The sequence below is a fragment of the Streptopelia decaocto genome, assembly GCF_964273445.1.
Source record: "Streptopelia decaocto genome assembly, chromosome: 26".
NCBI lineage: Eukaryota > Metazoa > Chordata > Aves > Columbiformes > Columbidae > Streptopelia > Streptopelia decaocto.
The window spans coordinates 1,252,700-1,262,863 of record NC_138681.1 but is presented as its reverse complement, the minus strand read 5'-3'; the positions used below and the strand labels follow the sequence as shown (position 1 = coordinate 1,262,863).

Below are 10,164 nucleotides of genomic sequence, written 5' to 3'. Positions count from 1 at the left end.
ACACCCCCAGCTCCCCAAAAAACCCCCCCAAAAAGATTCCTGTGGAAGCAGCAGAGAAAATAACCGCAGCCGCTTTTTTATTTACAGCCCCCCCGGGGCGGGGGATTCCTATTGCACAGTGTGGGGGAGGGAGGGGGGGGGCACCCCCAAAACCCCCCCCGGGGGTCAGAGATGGGGGGGGGGGGGAGGGATGTGCAGCCCCCCCCCCACTGATGCCCACAAGCGAGGAGGGGGTGAATAAATAAATAAAAATATATTAATACTGACATATAAAACCCTGCAGGAGCCTCAGGGCTGGGGGGGGGAGGTTTGGGGTGTCCCCCCCCTAACACTCCAGGGTGGCCCCGAAGCTCTTGCGGCAGTCGATGGCTTTGGAGCTGGGGGGCTGCGCGCGGCGCCGCCGCAGCTCGTCCTTGCCCAGGCTCCCGGCCAGCTTGGCGTACGCAGCCTTGTATTTCTTGTCGAAAGCGGCTGCGAGGCGAGAGGGGGGAACCTGTGAGCGCTGCACCCCCAACACCCCCCCGAACCGCTCCCCGAGCCCCCCCGTACCGATATCCATGTGCTCCCTGCCCAGCGCCGCCAGCGTGAGGAACAGCAGCTCGCGGTAGATGCTCCTGGGGGGTTAGAAGGGGGTGGTCAGTGGGTCAGAGAGGTTCTCCCACCCTGGGGAGACCACACCTGGAATCTTGTGTCCAGTTGTGGCCCCTCAGCTCCAGCAGGACAGGGAACTGCTGCAGAGAGTCCAGCGCAGCCACCAAGATGCTGGAGGGAGTGGAGCATCTCCCGTGTGAGGAAAGGCTGAGGGAGCTGGGGCTCTGGAGCTGGACAAGAGGAGCCTGAGGGGGGACTCATTGCTGGGGATCAAGATGGAAAGGGGCAGTGTCAGGAGGATGGAGCCAGGCTCTGCTGGTGACAACCAGGGACAGGACAAGGGGCAATGGGTGCAAAGTGCAACACAGGAGGTTCCGCTGGAAGATGAGAAGCAGCTTGTTGGGGTGAGGGTGGCAGAGCCTGGCCCAGGCTGCCCAGGGAGGGTGTGGAGTCTCCTTCTCTGCAGACATTCCAACCCCTGGACACCTTCCTGTGGAACCTCAGCTGGGTGTTCCTGCTCCGGGGGGGTTGCACTGGATGGGCTTTCCAGGTCCTTTCCAACCCCCGACATTCTGGGATTCTGTGAGGCAAAGCGGTGAACTGGGGGGTGGTGACAATGGCGGGGTGCCAGCTCTACCTGGGCATGTGTCGCGGCCCCCCCGGGGCGGCCAGCGTCTCGAGGAAGAGCGCGATGGCTTTGTGCACCTCGCTCAGCCCCACGTGGCTCAGCAGGCTCTCCAGGAACGCCAGCGAGAAGGGGGAGCCGTGGGGCCGCCAGGACCGCAGCCGCGTGGGGACGTTACCTATGGGGGGGGACACCGTGTCAGCGTCACCCGCACCCTGCGCCGCTCCCCCCGCTCCCCGCCGCCCCCACACTCACTGTGAAGCCTCCAGAGGACGTAAAGCGGGGGGCAGCTGTCGGGCTCGGGCGCCAGCACGTCCCACAGCAGCCGCACACGAACCGATGGGGACTCAGGCGGCTGCGCCTGCGGGACGGGGAGGTGGGCGCCGGGCTGGGGACCCCCCCGTGTACCCCCCAGGACCCCCCCGGTGTTACCTGCGTGGCCGGAGGGACATGCTGGGAGCCCAGGAGCAGGCGGGGGAGGTTGCTGGGCAGCCCCAGGCGCTGGAAGTACCAGACGAGGTTCCAGTAGATGATGGGGTGACTGTCCACCAGCTCCGGCTGCGCCAGAAACTCCCCCCCTTCGTTCTCCACCAAACTCTCCAGCTCCTTCCGCAGCACCAAGGGGCTCAGGTAGGCGAAAGCCACTCGCTCCGACCGCCACGGCGCCTGCGGGAGAGCGGGAGAGCTGCTGGTCACCCCCCGGGGACGGTTGTGTCCCCCTGGGGACGGTTGTGCTGTGTCCCCCCGTGCGCGGCACCGTACCGGTGTGTCCGGGACGCCGTTGCAGAGCTCCGGCTTGGCCTCGTCCAGGGCCAGGCAGCGGCGGCGGTCGCTGAGCACCGGGCCCTGCGTGGCGGCGGGAGGGACGGAGGCGTCTTCGGCGGCGCTGCGCGGCAAATGGGGGGTTACGGAAACGGGGGGCAACGGGGGCCGTTGGGGGTTTCCCCAGGGGACAGAACAGAGGGGAGTTGGGGACAGTGGGGACACCAGGGGGATGTGGACGTTGGGGTGTCATCCCAAGGATGGTGACACCAGGAGGGAGCAATGAGGGGAGTTGGGGACACCAGGGGGGATGAGGGACATCAGGGTTTTCCCCCAGAGAACATGGGACACCCACAGGCAGCACAAAGGGGGTTTGGGGACAGCGGGGACACCGGGGGGATGTGAACATTGGGGTTTCGCCCAGAGGATGGTGGACACCGGTGGGGAGCAACGAGGGACACTGGGGACACCGGGGGGGGATGAGGGACATGAGGGTTTTCCTCCAGAGGATGGAAGGTTGGGGAGCAGCGCTGGGCAGCAAAGAGGGACACTGGGGACACCGGGGACAATGGTGAGGATGTGGCACAGCCGGGATTTCTCCCAGAGAACAGAGGACACCAGTGGGCAGCAAGGAGGGACATTGGGGACACTGGGAAGGGTGCACGACATCAGGGTTTTCCCTCAGAGGACACGGGACAGTGGAGGGCACAACACAGGGGAGTTGGGGACAGTGGGGACACCGGGGAGATGTGGACGTTGGGGTTTTGCCCAGAGGATGGCGGACACCACTGGGGAGCACCGAGGGACACCAGGGACCCCAGGGACGCCGGGGATGCTGGGGTTTCGCGGGGTCCCACCTGGGGGGCAGCTGGAAGTCCTGGATCTCGATGCTGAGGAAGGGGACGAAGGCTCGGGCGCAGAACGGGCAGGTGGTGTTGAGGTTGGAGTCGTCCGAGGTCCAGCCGGCCATCACCTCCTCGTCGTACACCAGCGCGCCGCAGCCCTGGCAGCGCGAGCAGCTGGACAGCAGCACCTGGGGGGCAGCGGCGTCCCCGTCACCCCCTGGCACAGCCCGGGGGGGGATCCCCCCACCCCAACTCACCTCCACAGCGGGCGGCTCCTGCCCGGCTGCCCCATCCGCGGGCGGCTCGGCTTTGGGGACACCGGTGCTCCCCACCGACGTGTCCGACAGGTCCAGCTCGCTGCCCAGCGACACGGAGCTCTGGGGGGGGGACACACGCGCCATCAGCAGGGACAGACGTGCACAGACAGACAGACACCCCCCCGGGAGACGCCGGTACCTCGGAGGCGGTGGATTCGGGGCGCTCCCGCGGGCGCAGCAGCGTGCTGGCGGGGCTGCGGCGCGGGGGGGGTTCCCCGTCGCGCTGCTCGGGGTCCCGGGGGCCGGCGGGGGGCTCGGCGCTGGCCGGGGGGGGCCGCAGCGAGGGCCGTTTGCCGGGGGACAGCAGCTGCTGCAGCTTGGCCGCCAGCCCCCGCCGCGGCGTGCCCCGCCCCGCCGCCGGCGCCTCGTCCGCCCGGTCGCTCTCGTCCGTGGCGAAGCTGACGTCCGACAGGCTCCCGTCGGCAGAGCCGGGGGGGCCGCGCAGCCGGGGGGGCAGCGGCTCCGGGGCCGCGGGCAGAGGGGAGGCCCGGGTGGTGGGGGGCTCCTCCGGCCCCCCCCGGTCGCCCTCGCTGTGGAAACTGAGGCTGCCGCTCTTCACCAGCCGGGGCGCCGGAGCGGGGTCCCGCAGGCTGCGCCCAGCCCAGGTGGTTTGGCGCTGCAGGCTGGGCCGGGGCGCCGGGGCAGCTGTGGAGGGGAGCGAGGGGGTGTCAGTGAGGTGACGGTGGCCCCCCCAAGCCCGTCCCTGTCCCCCACATACCTGGGGAGGCAGCGGCGGCCGCCCGGCGCTCCCGCTGCCGCAGGGGCTGCCGAAACTGGGCGGCCCCCAGCACCACGTTGCGGAGCTTGGCCCAGCGCAGGCGCCCGCTCTGCGTCCCCGCCGGCCACTTGCTCTCCAGCACGGCCTGCGAGGGGGGGACACGGCGTCAGGTGGCGGCAGGGACACCCCCCCGGAACCCCGGGACACCCGCAGGACCCGTCACCTTGTTGTAGTAGCCGTAGGTGATGGTGTTGGGCACGATGCCGGCGCGTTTCATCTCCAGCAGCACCCGCACCGACAGCACCGGCTCGCCGTACTGCCCGCACAGCTGCATCAGGATGCGGTAGCAGACCTGGGGGGGCAACAACGGGGCATCAGGGGGGGCCGGGGAAGCCCACAGGGAACCCCAAACCCCCGAGCGTCACCCACCTCGTCCGGCAGCACCACTTTGTGCGCCTCCATCTTGCGCAGCACATCGTAGGCCAGCTGCAGCGCCCGCAGTTTGGCGGGGGCGGCGCGGACGTGGGTGGGCAGGTAGAGGAACCAGAGCCCGTAGCAGTGGCCCAGCAGGCACTTGGCCCACATGTCGGGCACCGAGGAGTATTTCTGGGCCACGCGCTGGGCCACCTTCATCTCCTGGGGCGAGGGGAGGAAGAGGAGGGAGATTTGGGGGGGCAGCGGCTGCATCGCGCCGTCCCGTTGATGCCGAGGCTCAAAACCGTCACGGCGCCGCTGGCGACGCTCACCTGCTTGGTGCGGCGCGGGGCCGGGCTGCTGGGCGCGCTGCTGCGGGCCTGGCACAGCTGCGCCACCAGCGGGTCCCGGGGCGGCTCCAGGAGCTCGGGGCGCAGCGTGGGGAACCCGTCGTAGCTGGGGAGGGGGAGCAGAGGTTGAGCTGGGGGGACACGGAGGGCGGCGATGGGGCGGTGAGGGGGGTCTCACCGGTACAGCGCAGGCAGCTCGGTGCCGTCGGGCCCCACCGGCTCCTCGGGGGGGGTGATGAAGACGGTGTGTTCACCCCCCCGCGGGTCGTCCAGCTCCATCAGGGGGGTGTCCTCCGGCTTCTCCAGCTCTGCCTGCACCTGGGGAGGGGGTGAGGGTGTCAGCGGAGCGCGGGGGGCACGGGGAGGCAGCGCGGAGCCGGCGGGACTCACCTTGTCCACGCAGGTGTCGAAGAACTCGAGGCAGGGGTCGCGGTCGCTGGCGAAGGAGCAGTCCTCGATGAACTGCGTGAACAGCTGCGTGCGCAGCAGCTGCCCGTAGAAGCGGTGGTACGCGCGGTCCCGCGACTTGAGGAACCCTGCGGGGCCGGGCCGGGGCAATCAGAAATCACAGGGTCGTTGGGGTTGGAAAAGAGCTTTAAAATCATGGAGTCCAAGCGTTAACCCACCCGTGTCCCTGAGAACCTCAGCTGTGTGTGTTTAACCCCCCCAGGGATGGTGACTCCAGCACTGCCCTGGGCAGCCTGTTCCAACACCCACAGCCCTTTGGGGAGAAATCACCCCAAATTTCCAACCTCAGCCTCTCCTTGATGCCATTTCCTCTGCTCCTGGCGCTTGTTCCTGGGGAGCAGAGCCCGACCCCCCTGGCTCCAAGCTCCTTTCAGGCAGTTCAGAGATCAGAAGGTCTCCCCTCAGCTCCTGTTCTCCAGCTGAACCCCCCAGGTCCCTCAGTCTCCATCACCCTTGTGCTCCAGCCCCTCACCAGCTCCGCTCCCTTCTCTCCACTCCAGCTCCTCAAGCCCTTTCTCGGCGTGAAGAGCCCAAAACCAACCCCACAATTCAAGGTTCGGGCCACCAACATCCCCGCTCCCCGCGTCGCCCCGTCCCCACGCACCCTGCAGAGCGAAGAGGCTGCCGGTGTCGCGGCCGGCGGGCGCGGGGGCCGGGGCGATGGGGCGCAGGAAGGAGCGGTACCCGCGCAGGGCGCAGGCCATGAACCGCAGGAACGCCGCGCGCGCCTCCAGCTCCAGCTGCGCCCGCCGGCCCCGCGCCGCCTCCGCGTCGCTCAGCAGCAGCTCCAGTGACGCCTCCTCCCCCGGCCCGCTGTACACTGCGAGAAACGGGGGGGAAAATGAGGTCGAGGGGCGCGAGGAGGCTGCGGGGCCCCCCCGCGGCCCCACTCACGCTCGTCCAGCTGCTGGGAGATGTTGTGCAGCGAGGCCAGCAGCACCTTGCAGGGCCGGCGGGGCAGCGCGCGCGGGGACAGCGGCTTGCGCTCCTCGCTCCTGGGGGGACAAAGGGACGAGGGGAGGGCACGAGCAGACCCCCTGTTGTCCCCAAGAACCTCCCAAGTGAAGCCACCGCAGGGTGGGGGGATCTCAACCGCACCACGGCCAAGAATTTGGGGAGGCCACTCACTGGAAGATGGTGTTGGTGTCCAAATCGACGAAGATGACGTCGCGGGGGGGCTCGTAGAGGTCGAAGTAGCTGGAGTGGATGCCTACAATGAAGGGCACGGGGGCACACAGCACGTCAGCCAGCGCCAGCGGGCACAGCGGGATGTAGGGGCACTGCCAGCGCAGGGGGAAGATCATCTGGGGACAGGACAAGGGCGGTCAGCACCGCGGAGCCGGGATTCGGGGGTCCCCGGCGCCCGCGGCGCGTCCCCCCCGCGGCTGCGCGTCCCCTCGGCGGCACTCACCGCCACCAGCGCTTCGCCCACGCTGGTGAGGACGTCGGGGCGCAGGGAGTGGACAAGCAGCTTCTGCTCGGTCAGGACGGCCACCAGCAGAGCCACCGCGTTCTCGGGGCCCAGGTTCTGCAGCAGCGTCAGGAAGCTGGCGCCGCTGCGGGGGGGATGTCACTTGGCCGCCCCCACGTCTCGTCTTCCCGCTCCGCTCGCGCGTCCCCAAACCCAGCGCCCCGCGAGCGGCCCTACCTGAGCGGCAGCGGGGAGGACACGGGCCGGCACAGCAGCAGGTTGTCGTACGGGGACATCTGGGGGGGGACACACGGTGGAGCCACCGCGGCGGGGACGGGGGCGCGGGGGACGCGCGGTGACTCACCTGGACCAGGATGCGCGGCCGCTGCGGGGACGGGAAGGGGACGTTGTGCATGAAATGCGAGATGTGCCTGCGGGCAGACGGGTCCGTGGGGACGCAGCGGGGGACACCCCCTCGTCCCCCCACCCACACACCTCCCCCCGGGCGCGGCGCTCACGTCTCGAGGGGCAGCACGTGGGGCCCCGAGATGGAGTAGCGGTAGATGAACATGAGGAACTTGCGGAAGACGTCGAAGAAGGGCCAGTGCGAGAGGACGCAGATGCTCTTGCGCGTCTGCAGCGAGCGGCCGCCCACGGGCCGCCGGTCCACCACGCTCAGCAGCCCCAGCCGCAGGCTCTGCTTCTCCGACAGCCGCTCCCGCGGAAACGCCTCGTGGAACTGGATGGCCGCCCCGTACACCTGCGCGGGGCGGGCGCTCAGAGCCGGCTCCCCCTCCCCAAAACGCCCCCCGACCCCCCCCACGCGGCTCCTGCCTTGTCGCCCGAAGCGCCGGTGAGCACGAAGGTGGAGAAGACAGGCAGTGGGTACTTGGTGTCGGCCGGCCAGCTCTCGATGGTGGCCCCCATGGGCAGGCAGAACACGGGCACCGATTCGGGGAGCGGGAAGGACTCGCTGTCCTGCTCCGGGTAACGCCCCAGCAGCCCTGGACGGACAGACGGACAGAAAACCTCAGCTTAGCATCTCCCCCATTCCACCGAGGAGCGGCAGCCCCACTCAGTGTCAACACACAACAGGTTGTCCCCCCCAAATTGTCCCCTCACCTGCTTCGTAGACCAGCGTGTTGGCCTTGGCCATGGCGATCTTGTAGCAGAGGAACAGCGCCGGGCCCCACTGCGGGGAGGGAGCGGAACGGGGGGGTCAGCGCAGGCCGGGCGGCAGCGGGGGGGTCCACCGGCACCCCAGCACCCACCATGCTGGTGTTGAGGTTCTTGTCCACGCGGCAGAAGGTGTGGGGGGTGCTCTCGCCCTTGCTGGGCATGACCAGGCAGATGTCGGTGACCCCCAGCGTGTTGTGGCCGTGGGGCTCGGCCGCCCGCCGGTACGTCAGGAAGGTGCGCTGGTGCCCCGGCCCCCCCGAGTTGAGGTTGGCCGAGCGGCTGTACGGCGTCGTCTCCAGGATCTTGTAGCCCGCTTTCGGGCGGTCCTTCCCCTCGTAGTGCACCCTGCGCGGAGAAGAGCGGTGAGGGAACCCCCAGCGGGCTCCCGACCCCCGCCGGGTGCCAACTCACCCCAGCTCGATGAGCGGCGGCTTGTCGCGGCCCCGCTTGTAGCACAGGAACATCTGGGGGTTGTTGAGCAGCCCGGCGTTGAGGTCCACGGGGTGGCCCGAGGTGGTGGTCTCGATGCAGGTGAAGCCGTGCGGCACCTCCTCGCCCTGCGAGCGGATGATGACGGCCACGTCGGTGATGGGCTCGCTGGGCCGCGCCGGCCGGTGCTGCTGGGTCTCCTCCTCCAGCGGCCGCGACGTGTCCGTCAGTCCGGCCACCACGAAGTAATCCACCAGCTGCGGGGGCTTCTCGTCCGACATGGCTCACGGCATCTGCGGGGGGACAGCGGGACGGGGTCACCCCCCAAACCTGCCGCACGGGCCCCCCCGGCGCGCTGCGCGGGGCAGGGAAAGCTCCGCTGTCACACGGCGGAGCTGACGGGGCGAAAGCGCCGGCGACGGGAAGGGAGGAGGTTTCCGGTCACGCCGCGATGTGACAGAGACCCCCACGGTTTGGGGAGGGGGGGACAGCACCCCACCCCGGCACAACGCCGGGGACACCCCTGGAGCAGCCGCTCTGGGCTGGGAGCCCCCCTGCAGCGTGGCCCCCCCAGTTTTGGCGGCTGCACCCCTGGCCCGCAGACCCCCCCTCCCTGCCCGCGGTGCCCCCCGCTTGCCGGGCGCCGCAGGAGGGTCCCGGAGGCCGCTGCAGGGCGGGCTGGAAAGGGGAAGGAAGCGGGCGAGGAGGCTGCGAACACCCATGTCACACCCACGGCCGTCACCCGCTCGCACGGCACCGGGGCACCGCGCCCCCACGCCGGGGGGGGAACGGTCCCAATGTGGACACCCAGAGCGGGGACAGCGCGGTGGCTCCGCAACCCGGGGATTACACCCCATTATCTGGGGGGTCACACCCCACTGGGGCTGCGGGGACGGGGTCTCAGTCTGTCCCCAGGACCGCGTCCCCAGGACGGACACCCCGGGGATGTTTTTAGCGGTGGTGACGCTGAGCCGAGGACACGCGGCCGTTTAGTGTCCTGTCACCTGCCTCGTGTGGGGACAAACCGGTGCGGGGGGTCCCCACAGCCGCCCTGTGCCCCCCTACACACCCCAACCTCCCGGCTGGGTCCCCGCGGTGGGACGTGACGGGGTCCTGGGTGACGGTGTCACCTGCCCTGTCCCCATGGACCCCCCAGTGACCCCACGGAGAGGGAGCAGGACGCAGCCCAAGGGGAAGCGGGGACAGTGGGGGGTTTCCTGGTCACACCCCTGGGTCCCCAGTGCAGGAGCAGCGGGGGGTCCCCCAGCAGCAGGTTCTGCCTGCCCCTGGGGACCCCACGGGCCCCTCAACCCGCACCCGCCTGGGGCTGGAAATGGGGGTGTCGGGAAATGACAGCCCGGCCATGGAGCCACCCCGGGCGGCCCTGTGCCCCCAACCCGGCCCTGTGCCCCCAACCCGGCCCTGTGCCCCCCAAACCCTGTGCCCCCCAAACCCTGTGCCCCCCAAACCCTGCGCACCCCAAGCCCTGCGCACCCCAAGCCCTGCGCACCCCAAACCCGACCCTATGCACCCCGAACCGGTCCTGTGCACCCCAAACCCGGCCCTGCGCACCCCAAACGCTGTGCACCCCAAACCCTGCGCACCCCAAACCGGCCCCATGCACCCCAAACCCGGCCCTGCGCACCCCCAGCCGGGCCTACAGACCCCCCAGCCGGCCCCAGACACACCCGGCCCCACAGGCCCTAAGGCCGGCCCAGGCCCCACACCCGGCCCCACAAGCTCCAGCCCCAGCCCGCCAGCCCCGGCCGGGCCCCCGCAGCCCCCGGTTCCCCCCCCCCGGTCCCCCCTGCCGGTACCTGCGGGCCGGGCCGGGCCGGGTCGCGCCGCTGGGCTCCACCGGGCCGCTGCAGAGCGCCCCCCCACGGCCCCGCCGCTCCCGACAGCGACACCTGGCGGGCGGGAGGACGCTCTGCAACCCCATGGGACCAGCCATGCACCCCCAGGAACCATCAGGATCCCCCCCAGGACCCATCAGGACCCCCCCAGCACCCCTAGGAACCATCAAGACCCCCCCAGCACCCCCAGAAACAATCA

The 10,164-nt window shown here is 70.0% G+C and overlaps 1 protein-coding gene across 1 annotated transcript; it reads right to left on the bottom strand.

Annotated features, from left to right (window-relative positions):
* Positions 1-55: 55 nt before the first annotated feature.
* DENND4B (DENN domain containing 4B) lies at positions 56-9,972 on the bottom strand. Its single transcript, XM_082072986.1, has 27 exons — positions 9,927-9,972; positions 8,092-8,402; positions 7,773-8,025; positions 7,624-7,693; positions 7,336-7,505; positions 7,020-7,261; positions 6,866-6,932; positions 6,739-6,797; positions 6,502-6,646; positions 6,219-6,394; positions 5,985-6,085; positions 5,695-5,910; positions 5,013-5,158; positions 4,801-4,940; positions 4,605-4,728; positions 4,288-4,494; positions 4,082-4,210; positions 3,859-4,003; positions 3,280-3,785; positions 3,081-3,200; positions 2,836-3,011; positions 1,979-2,102; positions 1,649-1,882; positions 1,472-1,577; positions 1,229-1,394; positions 550-614; positions 56-471 (listed from the first exon to the last, which is right to left on the bottom strand). The coding sequence occupies exons 2-27, from the start codon at positions 8,388-8,390 to the stop codon at positions 326-328; spliced, it is 4,332 nt and encodes a 1,443-aa protein (XP_081929112.1). The 5' UTR covers positions 8,391-8,402; positions 9,927-9,972; the 3' UTR covers positions 56-325.
* Between the last annotated feature and the right edge of the window lie 192 nt (positions 9,973-10,164).